General features: G+C 42.6%; 1 protein-coding gene across 4 annotated transcripts in view; it reads right to left on the bottom strand.

The window, feature by feature from the left end:
* LOC127599169 (SH2 domain-containing adapter protein F-like) overlaps window positions 1-21,740 on the bottom strand; it is an 86,737-nt gene that overhangs the window by 13,695 nt on the left and 51,302 nt on the right. Inside the window, exons 3-4 of one of the 4 annotated variants that reach the window (XM_052062896.1) lie at window positions 10,536-10,754; window positions 9,206-9,304 (exon numbers count right to left, since the gene is read on the bottom strand). In XM_052062896.1, coding sequence (XP_051918856.1) covers window positions 9,206-9,304; window positions 10,536-10,754 — 318 coding nt within the window. Of the gene's footprint in view, window positions 1-1,689; window positions 1,837-9,205; window positions 9,305-10,535; window positions 10,755-21,740 lie in introns of all 4 variants that reach the window. The other 3 variants (XM_052062895.1, XM_052062894.1, XM_052062897.1) reach the window with 3 other exon arrangements.

Here is a 21,740-nt window from a genome sequence, read left to right as displayed (position 1 = left end):
GGGGGGTATCCCATTCCCTTGCATTAGTTCTGCCACACGTCCTTCACTTCTCGATGTAATGACGGCAGTTCACAGTGCGGCGTCTTTTAGAGAAAGTCACTTCTTTGTGAGCGTCAAGAAGAGGAAATACAGCGGAAAGTCCAAAGTCAAACTCCTCAGAGATTGACTTTTTGAATACCTGTATGCAAGTAGGAGGACCAGGCTACCAATCAAGCAATCAAACACCCATTTAAATCTTTTCTTAGGTGCCTATTTGTGAAAATGTGTCTGTGAGCGAGCTATTCTGAATTTCTATTCCACTGTGAGGTAATGGTAGGGCTAATTTACACAATAACAAGTGATCCTTGACATTATAAGACAGCCTGGGTGAAAATCCAGAGCCAATTTTCATGTCTTAAACCCTCATGCAGCAACATCCACTTCCGCCATCCACACCTCTGCGAACATGTCATGCAACCTGTGATATCACACAGGCTAACTTGTGCCTACATCTGTATGACAGTGACTATTTTTACATCATGGACTAAAAACAACTTAAGATGAGTGTGATTTTTTTTTTTCTCCAGCTTCTCAAGCGAGGAGGCCGCCATTTGGGGAACCATCTGGAAGCGCGGCGAGTGTTGACAAGAGGAAATGGGGGGGTCAGAGTGAGTGATTACGCAGACAAGAGGCAGTTGGGCACAATTAAAACTAATGAGCCTTCAGGACTTAAAACTCAGCACAGGAGTGAGTGGTTTTCCGCCACGTGTAATCCAGATGGAAAAAGTGTGGTGTTTACAAAAGCAAGTGCCTGGCACGACTATTGCTACTAAATGCTCTTTCTGTCATCCGTGGAAAAAAAACACTCATACCGATCTTAGCGCATGCTGTAATTAGCATAGCATACTAGACAAGAAGTGTAATCACAGTTTTTTTACCCAATTGTCTCATGGGAGACATAGATAGACATGCCTAGCCCACCCCTAAAAATAAAACTCAGCTTGACAGCCTTGAGGATTTGATATTTAATAGCGTACTCACAATAACCTCAAAGGCATCAAAACTGATTCCTGAACTCATCAACTTTGACTTGGACCCTGGATGAGGTCTTTCCAGTTCTGCAATTATTTTGTCAATATCGCCTCATGTTTATTTTCCGTTGTGCTTGAAAGACGGAAAAATGTCATCACAACAAACCACATGGACTCAAACCTAACATTCATCGCCTTGATGAAGACTTTCTAGATATGTCTATATACTGTGTAAAGGAACCTAATGTGGTAGCATAGAGACCAAAAACATTTTGAGGGGGATTGCAAAGATCTCAAAATGTAATTCCAACAAACCTCATTGGTTCATAACTCATATCAACGGCCTTGATGAGAGCTAGATATGTCATGGCTTCGTCACGATGCCTAGATACACTGGCAGAGTGACCAAACCCTTTTGTTGTTTTTTTTTTCTGAATAGCCAAAGTGAAGGTCTAAAAAATAATACTGTTATAACCACATCAAGACAAAACTCATTAATGCCCTCTGGCTTTCCAAAACTGTAATCAGCATCTCGAATTACTCTTCATACTGATCGTAAGTGAAACAAAAGGGTGGATAGAAGGACGGATGGAAGGATACATGGTAAAAGAATGGATGAAATGATGGATGCTGGGAGTCAATGGGACTGACGTTGGACAAGTGGAACACCAACACCCACCCTGTTGGTGCTGCTCACTGGCTGCTTGTCCGGGCGAGGGTTGAGCCGTCTGCGAGGACGACTCCAGCTCCTCCACCAGGGGAGGGCTGCTGTTGAGTTGCCCCACCGGAGGGGGCCACGGAAGGTCCTTGATCACTTTAATCTCTACTGCAAGAGACGCCCCAAGGAGGAAAGAAGGAGGCGGATGACAACAAAGGGAGGGGCGGAGAGATAAGAGAGGAAGAAGAAAACAGCGTGAAACGTTGAACAAGTTGAGGTAAGAGAGGTGGTTGAATCGACTAAACCAGAAAGCTGGAAACAGAAAAGGAAGCAAAAGAGGAAGGAAAAAGTTAGCTTTGGTAAGACACAAGCGTGTGTGAAAGCGCACGCAGTTGCAACAATAAACCACTTTTCGTGGAAGTAACCGCACAGAATGGAGAAGATGCGGCAATTTTCTCAACGCTGTAACAGGTGGGAAGAAAAGAAAATGCTGGGACATCAGTAGGAAATTTCTCATTTCATGTGTTGACCTTGCATTATTTCGACGTTGATGATCGGGACTTCAAAAGGCAGGTATACGTTACTTGAGGCTTATTCATTAGCATGCCTTTATGCTCTGCCGCCATTTCATTTAGCTCCGCTTAATTGGCTCGGCTAATTGCTACGCGTGCATATTCAACACGAGACGGCCATGTTTACGCCGCAAATTATGCGCACGAAGAACCTCGTTTTTGCTCCCCTCCGGTGCACGGTTTCTCAATGCCAGGAGCCATTACATTGTACAATGCATCTCCATTTCAGAGCATGTTTGTGTGAAAGAGCTCCATTGGTATGAAAAAAAAAAAGGATGCAGACTTGATGAAAGTCTTTTCGCGGGGCTGGCCACAAGGAGCCTGCGAGGCGGGTGAATACGTTTTGGGGACACTGAGTGTGTGTGTGTGTGTGGGCCAATGTGTGCAAGGGAAGATAAGAGCAAGCGGCGGGACACGTTTGAAAGAAAGAGGGCCGTCTTGAAGGTCATCTGCACGACGACAGTTTTTTTTCAGGATCCTCCTGCCGCTGAAACGTTAAGCCTATCGATGATTTATTTGAGGACTTTCTGGCTCTTTACGCCCAGGGAAGAGTCATTAAAAATTCATAAAGGCGACTCTTGCACACACCTGTAGAGATGTGATAAATGGTGAGGCCAATCATTTCTGTGTATGAATACATCATTACAGCATCATACCAAACAACCGTGAGGTGCCGAGTCACATCAATCTTTGAGTGGAGTTATAAACAGCAATTTGAATCGTAATGATACCAAACTTTTGTCTACAAAATGGTGTATACTAAACAAGAATAAGAAACATAGTGATATTGGTCCTTTTTTTCTCATACACTGGCATATGTTCTAAACAGCAACACCATAAATCTCACATGTTAATCATTTGTCCACAAAGACTTACAAGCATAGCTCATTCAGTCTATTAGCTTGATGCTAATTCTAATTAGCATCTACATTTTCCAGTGCTTGAACCTTTTGAGCAATGGATTGAAAACATCTTATGGGGGCTCTTACAGATTGAAAACGCCAGGACACTTCCTCCTGCTCCCATACAGGCCTCCTCATTTGTTCCGCATATCATACATCATGGTTACTCCTCGGCTCCTGACTCATCCATCAGCGCCTCAGTCAACAGCGGCAGCAGAAGAGGCTTTTGTTGCCACTGTGCGACTGAGGCTGCTGCTATTGATGAGGTCACGGCAAGGATGAGCGATTAACCAAAAGCGCAAGTCCGCGCACTCTCCCAACACCTTAACAAGGCTTGGAATTTACATAAAAAAAGATTGTGGAGTGTTATTGGCTCCCCTTGGCTGATCATTAACGAGGATAAATAGTCTGGCATTGTGGTATCAGACCCTAGTGGGAGGGCACCGGGCGGCGCGTGCAAGCGTTTTATGATAGCATTCTCATCATATTTTGTTTGGGCGACACTTTCATTTTCCTATTTAATGTGGCTGTATAAAATTGTGAAGCTTTTTCATGTTTGCCGGAACGGCCTATTAAAATTCAATTGGCGGCGAGTACATCAGTCACTGATATTACCGCGCCCATAAGATCCTTCACTTGCTACAAGAATAAAACCGAGAATAGTTAGTGGTTTGGCAATGGAAAAAAAAACTATTGCACTTTAAGAACGGCAACTGCGTTAACAACTGGATAAAATGTGTATGTGTATTTGTTGTGTTGGGGGCAGTTATGAATTCACTTTGTTGTAAATCAGCTGAGAGCACAAGTACTGATATTTCATGCTGGTGTATCAATACCGTATTGTAACAGACAACCTGATACATGGTTCTATTTATCTTTTGTCCAGATGCTGGTATGACCAATACATTATTGTACCAAACAACAAGACAGTAGTTCTATCAACCTTCTGTCTACTCTTTATGCTGGTCAATCAGTACAAAAAAGTACCATAAGAAACAATACAATAGTGATATCTACTATGAATGAGTGTTCTACTGTCGTCATCAGGCGCCGACAGGTATGGCAGCCTCGGTCACACGCTCCCTAGTATTATCCCTGTTTTTGTCATTTTCGTTTGTTTTTGGCGACCCTGAGCGGCTTACTTACACGAGGGAAAAGTTGCTGCTCATTGGGGAGTCTTCGCTCGGTCTTTTTTCACCAGTACACGAAAATCCACAGGGTTTTTCGGAGCTAATCGCGAGCGGAGCGGCTGCGCTGTACGCAGCATGGAAACGCCGCCGGAGGGGGAAGCGAGCCGGCGTGCTCGTCAAGCTCCGGCAGCGTGGATTTCGAACCCCGCTCCCATCGATCCATCTTGCTAATCTACGATCTCTGCCAAACAAGATGGATGAACTTCTTCTCCTCACAAAGACCAACAAAACATTTGCACGTTCTGCTGCGCTCTGCTTCACTGAAACCTGGCTCAGTGACCGCCATCCAGATCCCGCGCTACATCTACCCGGCTTCCGCCTTCTCCGAGCCGACCGCGACACGGAGCTATCAGGGAAATCGAAAGGTGGTGGGATTTGCTTCTATATCAACGAAGAATGGTGCACTGATGTCACGAAGCTCGACGCACACTGCAGCCCGGACCTGGAGTCGCTGTCTTTAAACTGCAAGCCATTCTACTCGCCACGTGAGTTCGCCTCCTTTTTACTAGTCGGTGTTTACATTGCGCCACAAGCTAACGCTAACACGGCGATACAAACGCTAGCCGAACAAGTAAACAAACTCGAGCTAAAATACCCAGAGTCACCCCTGATCATTTTGGGCGATTTTAATAGAGCACATCTTAACCGTGAACTTCCCAGATATAAGCAGCACATCGACTGTTTCACCAGAGAAGGCAACATTCTAGACCACTGCTATACAACAATCAAAAATGCATACCGATCGGTCGCCCGTGCAGCATTGGGTCTTTCTGACCACAATTTAATCCACTTAATACCTACATACAGACAGAAACTCAAATGTGTTAAACCGGTTGTTAAGACTGTGAAAAAATGGACAGATGAAGCAAAGCTAGCTCTACAAGAATGCTTAGACTGCACTGATTGGGGCGTCTTTGAAACTTCAACGGGCACACTGGATGAATACACAGACACTGTAACATCATACATCAGTTTCTGTGAGGACATGTGTGTACCAACGAAGTCCTTCCGCTCGTTTAACAATAACAAGCCATGGTTTACTCCCAAACTCAGGCAACTCAGGAAAGAGAAAGAGGCCGCATTTAGAAGTGGAGATCGGGCACTGTACAAACATGCCCGAAACCAATTGACGAAGGAAATTAACATCGCAAAGAGAAGCTATGCAGAGAGGCTGAAAAACCAGTTCTCTGCTAACGACTCTGCATCTGTATGGAATGGCCTGAAAGCAATCACTAACTATAGAATGCCATCCCCCCAAACAGTGAACAATAAGGGTCTTGCTGATGAACTAAACATGTTTTTCTGCCGATTTGAAAAGGACACCCCCATTTCCCACACACACCCACCTCTACCAGAAACCACTCTACCTACCCCCCCACCCTCTTTTTCTCCACTACAGATCCACGAACAGGACGTGAGACGGCTCTTCAAGCAGCAAAAGATCAAGAAAGCTCCGGGGCCCGACAAAGTGTCCCCCTCCTGCCTGAAAGTCTGCGCTGACCAGCTGGCTCCGGTCTTCACACAGATCTTCAACAGATCCCTGGAGCTGTGTGAGGTCCCATCCTGCTTCAAACAGTCTACCATCATCCCAGTTCCCAAGAAATCGGCAACATCGGAACTGAACGACTATAGGCCTGTCGCCCTGACGTCTGTGGTCATGAAGTCCTTTGAACGCCTTGTGCTGAACCACCTAAAGAACGTCACTGGACCCCTGCTGGACCCTCTCCAGTTTGCCTACCGGGCAAACAGGTCTGTGGAAGACGCAGTCAACATAGGTCTGCACTACATCCTCAAGCACCTCGACAGCACAGGGACCTACGCAAGGATTCTGTTTGTGGATTTCAGTTCTGCGTTCAACACCATCATCCCGGAACTCCTCACCCCCAAACTACTCCACCTCGGTGTGTCTCCTGCGATCTGCCAGTGGATCCTCAGCTTCCTGACGGGACGGACACAACAGGTGAGACTGGGAGCAACAACATCATCAATACGCACCACCAGCACTGGAGCCCCACAGGGATGTGTCCTCTCGCCACTGCTCTTCTCTCTCTACACAAACGATTGCACCTCAACAGATCCAGCTGTCAAACTCATAAAGTTCGCAGACGACACCACGGTCATCGGTCTCATCAAAGACGGCGACGAGTCTGCGTACCGCCAACAAGTGGAGCAGCTGGAGCTCTGGTGCGGCCGACACAACCTCGGGCTGAACACGCTCAAGACTGTAGAGATGATCGTGGACTTCAGGAAACATTCTTCTCCTCAGTTGCCCCTCACACTATCCAACTGCCCTGTGTCAACCGTCGAGACCTTCAAGTTCCTGGGAATCACAGTCTCCCAGGACATGAAGTGGGAAGTCAACACCATCTCCATCCTGAAAAGGGCCCGGCAGCGAATGTACTTCCTGAGGCTGCTGAGGAAGCATGGCTTGCCACAGGAGGTGCTACGACAGTTCTACACGGCAGTCATCGAATCAATCCTGTGTTCTTCCATCACGGTTTGGTTTGGGGCCGCCACAAAAAAGGACAAAATCCGACTTCAACGGACAGTTAGGACGGCAGAAAAAATCGTTGGCACCGCCCTACCCACTCTTGAGGACTTGCACACTGCAAGAATCAAGACAAGGGCACGGAAAATCCTCCTGGATCCCCCGCACCCTGCCCACCACCTTTTTCAGCCACTCCCCTCAGGCAGACGCTACAGATCTATGCGTACCAAATCCAGTAGACACTTAAACAGCTTCTTCCCTCTAGCCATTAACTCCTTAAACAGTCACTGACATAGTCACTCTTCTTGTACCACAAAATGGTATTACAAAACTACTGGTATACTCTAAAATGGTTCAATGATTTTGTTGTTTACGATGATACTAGTGCAGCGTGTTATACCGGAGACAAATTCCTTGTGTGTTCTACATACTTGGCCAATAAAGATGATTCTGATTCTGATTCTGATTCTGATCGACACAGTGCCCTATAAAACAATTTGATACATATACTTATGTATCGATATAGTTCCTTATCAAAGAAAATTATAGAAATCTTTTTTTTGTTTATATCTGCATATTGTCAAAAAGTACACCACATTACGATGAGAATCGGGCTTGTATCTGCTAGTGTATCAATACAGTATCATAACAATGCCATACATTGTGACATCTTTTTTTTTTTGTCCATATGCAAGATTATCGAAACAGTACTGTGATCATACATTTTAATATTGATCTTGTGTCCACATAACAGTGTATCAATACACTATCTTACCAAACAAAGGCATGATACGTAGCAATATTCATCATCCACATACGTGTGTGTTGGAACGGTGTCTGAACAGACAACGGTACACTACGATATCCTTTTTATCCCACATTTTCGCAAAACTGATCCTTGATGCCGCCCCTGCGTTATAGTCCTGACTTAATCTCTATCTCTGACATTTTTGGTTGGCAAAAGCGTTCCTCCACACTGATAAGCATATTTCCATGAGAATCCATAGCATCCAATTGTTAAAAAGACGTCTCCCTCAAGTGGAGATTCAATCAATCTATATCTCCTGATGCCGGATCTTAAACCGACTGCAGACATCAGATCTTATTCCCCTGCACATCTCAAAAAGGGAATTACGCCAGCTGTGGCCTTGATATGGAGAAAGGCTCCTTGATGTACAGATCTAAGGGTGTTTCAACACCTTGAAGAGTAAGCCTCAAAGGACGAGGCTTGGACTCAATTCACATCCTTGTTTTTCAGGTCCTGCATTTAGAAACACAACCAAGATGAATCAAAAGACTTTTAAGGTGCAGCTTTCTTTTTTTAAATGACATCTTTAAAGGCCCTGCTGATACTGGCATAGTAAAAAACGAGACACGTAACGAGGGCTTTCAATATAAGTTGAAGTGTGTGTAAAAACAAATGTCTGAGTGCAGCTTGACGGCAACATAACAAGAGAGAGGAAGCATGATTGAGAGAACTGCAACTCTTATCTACGCAGAGGGAGCAAGTCAAATACGTTCTTAAAGAGGCCAGATGGAAAATTGACTTTTTAATGTCTCGTATGTCCCGGATAGTGTCGCGTTACATTCACTTGACTTTGGTGCAGGCAGCACGGGGTCAATTCTCACTCAGTGACCGAAAGGAATTAATGGTTGTTGACGATCTCCTGCGACTGACTGGTGACCAGTCCAGTGTTTTGCCCAAAATCAGCTGGGTTAGGTACCAGCTCTCCAACACACTGGACAGGATAAGTGGTGTTTAAAAAAATAATAATACATGTGTTCGATGCAAATAGTTGGGTTTCTGGTATGTCTCACCAGCCATCAGGTATGAAATTCAACAACTAAGTACAACAGCAAATGAACAGGAGGATGAAAATTTGGCAGCGTGGGATGAAGTACGACCTTCACAAGCGAAAATACAAGTGCTGCTTTTACTATCTTTGTGGGAGCCCATTTTTCTCTTCAAACTCTGGGCCACTTGAGAACAAGTAGCCACTTGCCTATTCCCAACGCCCCATTGTGAGCTCTGGTTGTCATTGCAAAGAAAGCCCAATGAAAGTGCGGTGAGCAGGTGGGTGTGGCTGTTTGTCAAATCAATGGAATACAATATGATTTTGAAGAAAACTGGCAATATTTTCACACTTGTTGCCTCTGCACTGCCCCTGCTAATGTCATTCCAGTGGCGTACACCTTCAAAGCCAGCTGATTTCCACTTCAAGAGACCGACCTTTTCTCATCCTATTAATCAAAAGACCGCAACCTGAGGGCATACACCCCCCTGTATAAATCTCAAATTGAGCACATGACTTATGGTGAAAACATCACATTAAGAAAAAAAAAGAGAGAGAAAGACAAAGAAGCCCAGTTGCACAGTGGTGGTACCTGTGGGGGATTTAGAAGTGCAGTCCTTTCTTCTGTGGGGAATTGATCCAGTGCCACTTATAGAGCCCTCGTAGCTAATGCAGTCATAACAAAGCAGAGCTGTTCAAGGATACAAAAAAAAAGAAAAATATATATATACACATATATATGGACGGCTGATTAAATATGATTTATTCTAATGATTTGTGTGCATACTTGTTTGTCGAGAACAGCCCTGTTTTGATGTTATGGCTGCCTTAGCCAACCTGGCCTTCAATGCACCTGCCTGCCGAACCGTATACATATACCCATCCCCCTGCTTAAAGGTAATAACAGTACAAAGGAGGAACACCTGTGAAAAAACACGGTGGCAGGTGCTTGGAAAAGAGAAAAGGCGTATGCGATGTGTGTTTGAAGCTGGAAGAACAGTGAACCAGGAAAGAAAATGGAAATTGGTTAAAAATGACAAGGAATGACAACCGTGTCAGTATTGATTCAGTTGGATAGTAAGAACCGCAGTCAAAAGTCACTTTTCCACCAAGTGGTACAGTTCAGTTCCCTTTTGATAGCCATAAAAACCAATTGGCTGATTACATGGTAAGATTTTGTCGACTGCAACTGGCCCTGAATTGATGCTTGGGTCAACGAGTTTATACTGTAACGAAGGAGCAGAGATGGGCGTTCCATCCTTGGGACGCCACAGTCCCTCCATCCGTCTCTGGCACGATTGTTGAACCGGGTTGCTGCGATATGTCAGCCTATCCGCCATATTATAGGTAGCTTTAACATTTGCCATAAATACAGCAAATAAAATCCTAAAACTGAGCAAGGATAACATCATACAATCAAAAGCAATAATTCCGTATTAATCCAGTAAGTTTTTGCTTGATGATACATCTCCAAGGAGGAAACATCTTCACAATTTCCTTCACTTTACCATATCCGGTACGGCTGCAGCGTGAACGTACCGTATTTTCCCCACTAAAACGTGCACTGGATTATGAGGCGCACCTTCAATGAATGGTCTATTTTGTAATGTTTTTCATACATTGGGCGCACCGCTTTATACGACGCAATCTACAATGCATCCACTAGATGGAGCTATGCTCAAGGAAACGCCAACAGAACGATCAGATGTCATTAAAACTTATTTAATAAAGCAGCGACACAGTTCACTTAACCAAACAGCAAGTTATAACATTGACTCGTTAACGTTGAATTACTAGGTAAGCTCGGAACATCAACTTTCAACAGTCTGCCTTTTATTTAATAGACTTTTCCTAGTGTCAAATTCGTCAATGGTGGTACTTTGTCAGCAACTTTATAACCATAAATCCAAGCTCACATGTACCTGCAAAGGCTTTGGAAATTCTCTCCTTCTTCCACTCCCATGGCTGGTCGTACTCTTCGGGCGGCCGCTCGTCGTCCTGAGGCAGTCGACTCTCTCGAGGGCAGCGCGAACGTTCAGGGTCAGAGTCGCCACCGTTCTCGGTTGGCTCGTACGGAGTGTCATACAGGGGAAGCTGCTTGGTGCCGCCGTCCTTTGACCCACGACCACTGGATCGGATTTCTAAAGACAATGACAAGAAAAAAAAATTGTGATATAAAACTTTATGCTGACTGGTTTGGTTTGCTGAACTTCTCTACAGGGTCACATTTAGACTGATATGCAAACCAGTCACATCTGCCAACACACTGTAGCAGAAGCCAGGAACATCTGTTGAGAGCATGTGTCACTGTCTATCAGATTGTCTATAGTGGTCTTTCAATTTCAATTTTTTTTTCGTCTATTATGGGAGAAAGCCTTATTTGGACAAATGGGTTTTTGGAAGAATGCTGAATGGTACATGTTAAGTTCACCTACCACCATGGATGCTATCATACGGGATATAAAGAAACAATATTAAATAAATGGCTGATTTCAAAGGAAACTGCTGTCAGTGTGCTTGGGTTTAAAAAAAAATAATAATAAATAAAACGGAAGAATGGTTGCGCCAAAGTGATGTGGATTCTTCTGGTCTTATTTGAAGATCATCTTTCCATACGATGACAATGTCGAGAATATCCTCAATGCCACCTGCACTAAACCAGAACGCACGCCAACGCGTTTATCCTCCCAGTAAAGCGACACTCTTAATGAAGCACCATGCCCTTGAGAGCTCCCCATTTTCTGCACCCTCTGTCCTATTCTTCGTGAAGCAGTTAGTGTCCACCATGTGAAGGGAATGAAATATTATGCCACCACTGCTGCATAATTGCCTCTTTACCCGCTGGTAGCTCTTGCGGACAAAAACGAGCAATGCGTTCGAGAGCCTAATGGGGCCTATGGTGGAGGTGAGGTGAAAAAGGCTGGATCAGTGTCTTCGGTGTAAGGCACATTCACACTGTTTGATCTTGCATGTATTTTACATACTTTCACTGAGGTCCAGGCTTACCAATAGAGGAGCAAAATAGCTTTGGAAAAGAGTAGTAAAGTAAATCTGTAATCTAGGAATGGAAAACCCTTTTCCTATCGGAAGTCAGTTTCGTTTGGTTTTAGCCTTTTATTGCTTTATTGTTGTGTATATGTTAGTTGCTCCATGTACAGCACTTTGTATACAGCGATGGCTGTTTGAAAGTGCTCTATACAGTAAATACAGTTGAGTTGAGTTGAAAACGATGATGATTATCTCAGTGTGTAGTTGACCTGTTTTATCTGTACTTGGTGGGGTTTCTGCAGGTACTCCAGCTTTCTTCCACAATCCTAAAAATGTAAAACGCTAAATTGGCCATAGGTGTGAATTTATGTGTAATTGGTTGTTTGATCATATGCGCGCTGCATTAAACTGGCAACCGGTCCATAGTGTAATCCGCCTCTCACCCAAGGCGATTGAGGAAGATTGGAATACAAAAAGGAAGCATGAAAATGATTCTAACTCCTTCCATCCATCCATGCTAGCTTGTGTTGAGGCCTGCTATTGCTTTTGGAGTGCTGGGTGGGGACACATCTGTCTAAGAAAATTACAGTGACTGCCAGAACATCGAACGGCTTGCATGTTGCCATCCAGCCGCAGTTTTTGACCTCTGTGTTTAAGATTTAGGCCCATCCACCCCCACCTTGATACCCCCCTGCCTCCCCCCAATCAGGAAGTCCCACTTCCTGTCCAGATGCTGCATTTCCTCTTCTACTAATTCAGAACTTACCAGCCCCTTAAAAAGCAAGACGGGAGCACTGTGGCTAAATTCTGATTAGTCAGTCGGAAAGTTGTTGAGTGCTGCTATAGTGTTGTAAAAACTGAGAAAGCTTCATTAACGCTGCAGTAGAAGTGACCACAAACATCTGTTAAATGCCACTGGAATAATGTCTAAAAAAAGGGCGGGGGGAGTGCGATAAAAGTCAGTCGCCAGTGAGGGTAAAGCCAGTCTGATGTGTCAAGGGTCTCCCCTCTAAATGTTTTTTTTCTACTCTGTCTGATTGCTTCGGTACTTGTAACTGGAGGAGGATCATGGGATATGTCACAATCATCAACTTCCATACCTTTTGGGATACAGTGAACCCTCGCTATGGCGCAGTTCACCATTCACAGCTTCGCTGTTTCACAAATTTCTTGACTGCATGTTTTTTTTTTTTTTAAATTACACTGCATTTTGTTCAATGTAAAGCCCTGAGCTACTAACATTTCATCTGGATTTTCTAACGCTCTGATGGCTATGAAAATACACCCATTGAGTGGATGATGATATCCTGCTGAGGTGGCTGAATTAACTGATAACACATTCAATTGCTGCCAGGCGCACATTAATATCCTTGCCCTAAGTAATTCTGCTGTAACACTGTGTGAATGCTAAAGAAAAATGATATAATTAAGATGTGAACACACAGTCCAGAGTATCTGCAGAGCACGTAAGTAACATTCAGTCATCTACTTGGTGTGATAGTATTGCAGTGCAGCCGAGGTGGGAGTTATATGATGGCAGGGAAGGTGTCGGTCAGTCACACGGCCAACAAGGAAGGGGCTTGCTCCCTGACTGACCCGCGGTGGCCTCGCTGTTGACTGTCTTTCCGCTTGGTGAGTAGAGCCGTGAGATGGCTCGCACTCACAGAATACTAACAACTTTGCTACAGCTGCCGCAATGAAAACCATATTGCCATTTTGGCTGCGAATAAAGAAAGGTTGAGTTTAGTACGGGATAGTCATTCACACATTAATAGTCGTCACTGTTCTTTAAAAAAACTAAAATGTCAAAACTACACAGAAATTGACACATGACTTCATAGTGCCAAAATATGACCAATTGAAAAAGATTGAAAATGTCTTTTTTTTCATCTTTTATATATTTTCACCCTGTGGTGCCAATTTTTACAACTTTTACAGTTTGCCACTGAAATCATGAAAGGGTCTTATTGATGTTTGATAATGGTGTGAATGAGTGTCTTTATATTTGTCGTTATCCCCTTTCAAAGCTATTAGCTTGAGCTAGCCGATACTTGCTAAACGCCAATTTGAAAGTTTGTTAAAAAAAAAGTGTAATGGGAAAACTGTCTTTAAATGTGAACAAATCATAGGTTGACAAAAATAAACATGAAAATTATCAACGACAGAAAAATGCCTCAAAATCACAAAGTCTACCGTTACTTCTTGTTTGTACCACAAGCCACTAGGTAGCTAGTTGTGGACTGTTTCAGTTCTAAAGGGCGAAATTCGAATGCTGATCAAAACTAATCGAAATGTTATAATCTTCAAAATGTACCTTAAATGTCACACAAAAACCTTAAATGTCGATTGTCAACATTGGATGCTGCTTGCCTGAGTTAACCGCGAACCAATGACTGTTGTCACATGCTATCAAAAGTACTATTTGAAATGTTAACATTTAACATGACATAAGCTTTTTTTAACACACAATTTTTAGACAAGTTAATGATTAATAGAACAGCAATTGTTTTCAACCTAGAAGGTATACATACATGCTGTGTGCTCGTGTATTAGTTTTTACACAACATATATTTGCTCTTCTTTCCGATGGCCTGGAGGTGGAAAATCTGTGAAGAATTTAACCCACAAGATGACATGCACATAGATTCACTCCCGGGATTGTGGGGCGGAGAACAAGCCAGAGCAACAACAGAGCACAAAGCAATGACGGAAATGAGCCAGACAAAGTGACAGAAAGAGAAAAAGAAGAGGAAGAAGAAGAACGAAGAACGAAGGCCTTGGGGATGTTAAGACAAAGAACGTCAGTCAATAGATAAAGCGAGCCGGACAAGTGAGTGTTTCACACAGTGGGCTGCTATAAACAACAGAAATACACTGTGACAGTGAGTCAAAGGTAATGAGGTGAGCGACACTTCTTTGTACGACAGCCCCTGAACACAGCACTCTGAGGCTCATTAGGGAAAAAGCTCTGTTTGGAAGGCTTAAGGGCTAAGTAATACTGTATGTAAGCTGTTTTAAAGACAAAGACAACACTTTCTTACTGTAAACACTGTAATTTAAACATAAGCATCTTTATTAAGTGTGCAGACTACGTTCAAGTGATGTTCTAACGTTTTATTGGTCTAGCATTAAAAAAATGCTCGCCCTTCATTTGATAGGAGAGTCACCTCACAGAGGATAAAATAAAAGACCAAGGCCATTTTATTTGCCACAGGTGGATGTTCAAGGAACTTAAACAATAACAAACTAAAGTAAATGTCAACAGAATCATAAGCTATTTTGCATAGGCAAAAAAGAGTTGGCAAATATAGGGTGCAACCACATGCTCAGCTCCGCTGCTCATCCCGCAAATGCATACAAATGTGACACCAATTAAACAGGTAATAAACAGGCATGCCAACGGTATAGCTTTGTTGACCAGAAGTACAGCTACAATCTTTCTTTTTTTTAAATGTGGAATGTTTACTTTTACATACAGACAACTGCATCAGCATTTGATTGATATTAATTTTTTCAATAAACAAAATATTTTGTATACTATTGATCAACTTATATGAACAAGAGATTTGGAAAAAGTGGTTTAAATTTAATTTCGGAAAATATTTTTTTTCCCCAAAATGAACATTTCAAATTCAATTAAGCACAAAATATGATGCAGTCATGCTTTATTTACTTGAGCGAGACGCGTTACATGAGGCGTGGGATCTGGCCTCAAGTTTGACACTTATTTGCTGGAATCTCGCAAGATGTCCATTCGAACTCTGGGGTTTTCTAGAAGTGCACCTCTCCTTATAAAACACTCCGAAATGAAGGCCTATAAAGATGTGGGCTTGGGTCCTTCACCAGATGTTCAAAGGAGCAAATTGTGTGTTTGCTTTCAATTGAACATGATTAGGAGTGAGCGTCTGGTAATGGCATTATGACTAATGAAGTGGACTGGCTGTCAAACTGGAGATGATAACAAAACGCTGAGGGAATCCGCCCACGTGCGTGATTTAATCCAGATCAGGCAATGCCTCGGTCATGCATATTCCCTGAGTCCACTTTGGGCATCGATCCCGGCCGGTCGACGGGCACAATCACAGCTCATTAAGAGCGAGGTGAAAGCTGGTTAATGGAAAAGATGAATGTGGAGATTGCTTTGGAATGCTGCCGGGATAATGGCAGACTCCCCCCCACCACCACTTCCCCCCCACCCCCCACACACACCAATACCCACTCCAAGCCTGTGCGAGTAACTCAAAACGCTTGAGAGAAATTATCAAATCATATCACCACTTGTGGCATTCATTCATAAGACCGGGGGTAGAGAGAATGGAACGGAGATTTGTGTTCTGCCTTCTTGCATCGCAAAAAGGTCAATTTTCCGTCCGATGGACACCACCACGGTTTCTCTCAGTTTTTCTTATTCAACAGTATCACAAAAAAAATGTGGGCTCTTTTTTTCTGATAACGCTGGCTATATTATACTGAGCAACCAGGACAAAGATGCATGCAAAAGTTCTTTCTTTTCAAGTTGCCATTAGACTTTTACCGCGGGTTGTTCGATAGACCTTTTTTCAAACTGAAAACAGTGTGGGTACGCACTCTTGAGGCTCACAGATACAGATACCAAGTACCACTGCTTGCACTTGTACACACATAAGTGTCAAACATAAATCCAAAATTAGAGCCAAAAATACACATCTAAACACAGTAACCACGTCAAGAAAATAACTTTGACATAGCTTCAAACGTATCCAAACTGAAACAAAATAAACAAACCTGTGTGCATCGTCAAAAAAAGGGAACTAGGCGCATCTTCCTCTCTTCTATTTCTCTCTTCGAAACGTAAAGCAGTGTCTTGCTGTGTGTTCATGATGCTTCTCTCGCTCACCTTTGAAGCTCTTCTCCCCAAAGACATGAACATCATCCCCTACAACGCCCTTTCTGGTGAGGTTGGCAACAACTGTATAAACAGAGCTTACTGTGAATGCGAACACGAATGAAAAAGCGGCCGTTACAGTGTCACTGCTGTCCTAAATAAATCCAATTAGAATGCAAGTCTCGCACACTGCAACAGGATGCACGAAAGGCACAATTTCATGTGAGCAGTGACGTGCAGAAACCAAGCTATTTTTTGTGTGTATCTATTGTTCCTCCGGCGCAGATAAGAAGAGCCATGGATTAGGTCCAGAGTGCAGCCGGAGTTCAGATTGCGATGGAGGAAGACGACTGAGCAAGGGAATGTGGGAGCGAGAGCTGGAGACGAAAACGGAGTGAGAATCATCGGCAAGGAAAAAACAAGTCAGCCGTGTCTGTCATCGGCATGCTTGGTGATGCAGAAAGATGCATGTGTGGTCATGAAGGTGGGCGGGGGGGGGGGGGGGGGCGCTGGTGACACGCCGATGTAGATGTGATGAATTGTCATGGCGTGGCCTCTTCCCAATGGGGGTCAACAGCCCATTAGTGATGATAGGGGCACTTGCTACACCCTCACCTTGGAGCCTTGGCCTTCACTTTGAAGACATGTCACGACTGTTATCTACCAACCTACCTACCTATCAAGCCTATCGTCTATCGTGCTATCTATCAATCCACCTATTAATCTACAGCAGTGGTTCTTAACCGTGTTAGTTACTGAACCCAATCAGTTCATATGCACATTCATCAAACCCTTCATTAGTTAAAAATAAAAATATGATTTTTTAAAACAAATTAAAGGCATAAAAATGCATTGATTAAAAACAGAAAAAAGTAATTACAATTTCAAGACATAAATATAAGTTCAATGTATGTGAAATATAAAATAAAATAAGTGCAATATAATCTAAGTGCAAAAAATATCTATGCATCTATCGATGTACCGAATATACCAATTTGTATTTCTGTCTTTTGATTTATCGCTCATCCATCACTCAATCCATCATCCATCCATCTAGCTATGCACTAATTGCATGATTGACACTTGTGATGTGTCCAGCCGCTGCGTACACACTGTTTAGTGCATGAACTGCCACCAACATGAGTTAAAATGTGTTTATCCTAATGGGAACTCAATTTCTTTCTACACTCTCCAGTCTGCAGTTACGCATGCACACACCAGCCAATGTCTCCTTAAAAGGTTTCATCAGTAAATCGCCATTTAAATCTGCTCTTCCCTTGTTTTGCTCTCTCTGTAGCAAAAAAAACACAGCCAAACATTCAAAAAAAAGTTTCCCTCCATTGAGTTTCTGTACTCTCTCTGGCCTGTCACTCACTTTGGATGTCTGCAAAGACATGCTTCACAACTAAAAATGGGTAAATAGTATACTATTTCTCAGCTTTAGCCTAATTAGAAGCACAAATGCAGGCTGCAACAGTGGTAAAATCTAAATTTATGTTTACTTAATCGACGAGCGTTGCATCAATATTCATTATGTCAAGAGTAAAAAAAAAAGCCTTCTCCTGCTTAAAGGCAACTTTATATTGATTTGGGATTTCCTCGGGGAAATGTGCACAAGGACTACATGAGGTAAATACAGAGACCGTGACAAAAAGTGTTTACCTGTGAAACAAAAGATGACCTTCAACTGATTATAGGTTAGCACGTAACACACAATTTAACTTCCTGTCTTAACAAATACATGCTTATGTTATTATCTCAGATTATAGATGCTATTGCTAATGGATGGGCTTAAAAAGCTTTACAGACTGGGACCTTTGTTGCGAACCAAAACAGAAGAAATTATTTTTGGGCGGACTGGAAGGTTGAGAGGAGCAGCAGCAACAACAACAACAAAAAGACAAAGTAAAATGTTTAACGAGAGTCTGGAAAACCGTTATAAATTATTGCCGACTGATTGACAGATATGCCTTCCTGCTGATATGTCCTTGAGCAATTGCCCAACCCCGAACTGACATCTCCCTCCTTCCATATGCACGTGTGTGCTCAAGCGTGAAAAAGAGAGGGGTGTAATTAAATTTGACACAGGGCAAATTAAATAGAGTTGATAAAAATAAATAAATAAATACATATGCTATTATAATAATAATAATAATAATAATACATTTTATTTATAAGCGCCTTTCAAGACACCCAAGGACACTTTACAATAACAAAAAACACAAAACATTACGGGTTGAGCAGCGGCAGCCAAAACGCGCCAGCGTTCAACACTTTCCCTCCACTGCCGTCATTACAAAACTAGACAAGAGTTAACTGTGTTTTACTACCCTGTTTGGTTGTTTTAAAAGCTGTTGGATAGGTGGCAGAGTTCGTGGAAGAGGTTCTGCTCCAAGTGGCCTCAGGGTGGCTTGTAAAAAACTGACACCCACAGTGGTTCTCATTTTTCCAGAAAGAGTCTTGTACTTTGGAAGAAAAAGCTCAAAATAAGACATTTGAGGTCATATTAATGGCCATTCTGTCCTTATTAGTCACAAGTGATCTAGAGCCTATCGCAGCTTAATTAATGGATACACACTGGATAGTGTGTCCTGTGTCAGACGCTCGTTAGACAAATACAGAAAACAATCATGCACACATAAAGATATCAATGGACAATTTGGAGTTGTTACCTAACAAGCAAGTTTTTGGAATAAAACCCACACAATTTGTGAGGCAGCTACCAATGTTTTCTGTTCTTAATGGTATTTGTTTTCTTCATTTACACCCATTTTTAACAGCTTGCTCTGCGCTCATGTTTCTTATTACATTATCTTTGCAACGAAATGGAAAGGATTTGTATCATAATAACTATGATTTGCCACGGGGTATCAAAATCTTAAATTCGAAATCCAGGGACGTTTGAATCAATATTTGACAAGGCTGATGTTTGAAATGATGAATGCGCGGTGTTTTTTTTTAACCTCCTCCTCGTTTTCCATATCTGAAATGTCATTATCTTTGCATGGGGCTCACTGTTAATCGAAGGGATTTAACATTCATTGTGGCAGGAAAGAAGGGGGGGTTACATGTGAATTCCAGGATTGAAAAAAAAAGTGTATCAAACATAAAATGTGTGGAGAGAATTAAAAAAAAATACCTACATTAGGAATATCAGGCAGTTGATGGCTTGGCAGGGGGCAGTTTTTACAAGTGAATTATTATGCTGTTTTAAGACAAAGCTTAGGCGATTGGCTGGTGTAGCCCGCCTCCCAGCCAACGTTAGCTGAGATAGGCTCCAGGACAAGCACCACGGAAACTCGTTGGAAAGATGGACAGCAAAGTCTTAGTAACCATCCAGTGTGTCCAAACAACAACAGTTCAATGCTATTGGTAAAAGAAACCTTAACCTAAAACCGTATACTTGATCCTTCAGATTTAACACTGAGAAGAAAAAAAAAAACATGCCAGCAATGCTCAACCTTGATAATCTTGCCTCAACTTTGTATTATCGTAGTTTACAAAAATTGGCTTTGGTAGTTAGCATGTTTGCCTCACAGTCGGGAGACACACATCTCCATGTAAAGTGTTTTTGTTTTGTTTTTGCAAGTTCTCCTCATGCTTGCGTGGGCTTTTTCAAGGTTATTGATCCCAAAACATGTTTGGAAGTCCAATTTAATAAACCGCAAACTATTGTCCCATAACAGTTTTATATCATTTCAAATGTATCTGATAGTGTATTTCAAAAGAAATGGCTTGCAAATGAGTTGATTAAAAAAATAAATGAATAAATAAAATGACCCCAAACTACCTGCATACATGGATCAAAAACTTGCTCTAACCACCCAGGTAAAATTTAGCTCCTCCCAGACATGCAAAATTTACCAGCATACTTCCTTGGACCAATTACAGTGCTGCTGTCTCAACCCAGAGCTGTCTCTGGCACCATCTTGTGGCATTGTATGATATTTTTAAAAAGAGCACAAAAGCCGTGGAGAGCTGAATTTCGGTTGCACAAAAACCAAAGAAACAAACCAACAACAACAACAACAAAAACCACCAATAGATGTACAGTATTTGCGAATACTGAATCAAGCGTGTTGTGGTGACTTGATATGCCCCAGGATTGCCTGGTAACATGTCCAATGTGGACCGCACCTCTGGGTTATTGTCAACTGGGATTGGCTCACTCAAGCACAACCGCTAGTCTTCAATCAACGCTGGTCTGAAGTTTTATGACACCTCTGCATGGGTGCAGTGCACAAGCTCTGCATCAATCTCAAAAGCAGCACTGCCAAACATCAGTCAGCACGCCAATAAATTGTCCACAGTGGATTTCACTGTTTCAGGAAAGCCGTAATAAACACTACACAGGAAACTGGCATGGGAGTCGAATAGTGGTCAGGGTATGGAGGTACAACAGGGTTCAACATCTAAGACAAATCCTGGCACTACGTGGCAAAAACACATTTTCCACATCGCAAGGACTGGCTGGCAGTATTATGTTAAAATCAACATTGACAAGGGATGCAATTACCAATTCATTTGGTATGAATTGTCATCCACAGTAGTGTAATTATCGTCCATGTGGTTTGGCCTTCTGTAGGAACAGCAACATCTGTGCCCTCCAAGAAGTGAAAGAAAAAAATGTAACACAAGCAAAAAAGTAGGACTTGGAAGAAGCACCCCCTAGTGGCGGAGCACGTTCCCCTCCAGGAATGTCTACTCCAACCGTCTACCCACTTTACGTCACGCCGTTTGAAGCCAATGTCGACTGTAATTACTCCAACGCGTAAATGTACAAAGAGAGTTCTTAGCGTGCATGCTAAAAACTCCACCGTGTCATTATGGACGACTGAAAACCTTGTAAAGGCTGCATACTTGGTGTGCCAGTGATGATGGATAAAATGGTGGCATTCTTTTTCTCCCTGGTCAGAACATTACAAACTATCATTGGGTACTAATCCGTTGGTGTCGGCAATTCTGAGTCATTTGAATATTTTGTGCCTTTCGTATAGCTTAAATGAGGTCAGCAAAATATGACAAACAGCTCTCAGCATGACGCAGTACAGCTGGACACCGCTCCATCGCAATGGTAATGCCGCTTGGTAGGCCAAAGGGTGTGCAACCTAAGGTCCGTGGGCAAAAGCAGTTTGATTCGGCCCGCCAACAACTTCGGGGGAAAAATATATCTAAATGTGCAAGATTATATTGGTGAATTTTAATAAATTGCATGGTGGAAAAATCAATTCAAAATGTAAAAGATTATTGATAAAAATAGTGAAATATTTTTAAG

The sequence above is a fragment of the Hippocampus zosterae genome, chromosome 4, assembly GCF_025434085.1.
Source record: "Hippocampus zosterae strain Florida chromosome 4, ASM2543408v3, whole genome shotgun sequence".
Lineage (NCBI taxonomy): Eukaryota > Metazoa > Chordata > Actinopteri > Syngnathiformes > Syngnathidae > Hippocampus > Hippocampus zosterae.
The sequence above is the reverse complement of the archived record's forward strand: the minus strand, read 5'-3'. Positions and strand labels throughout refer to the sequence as shown.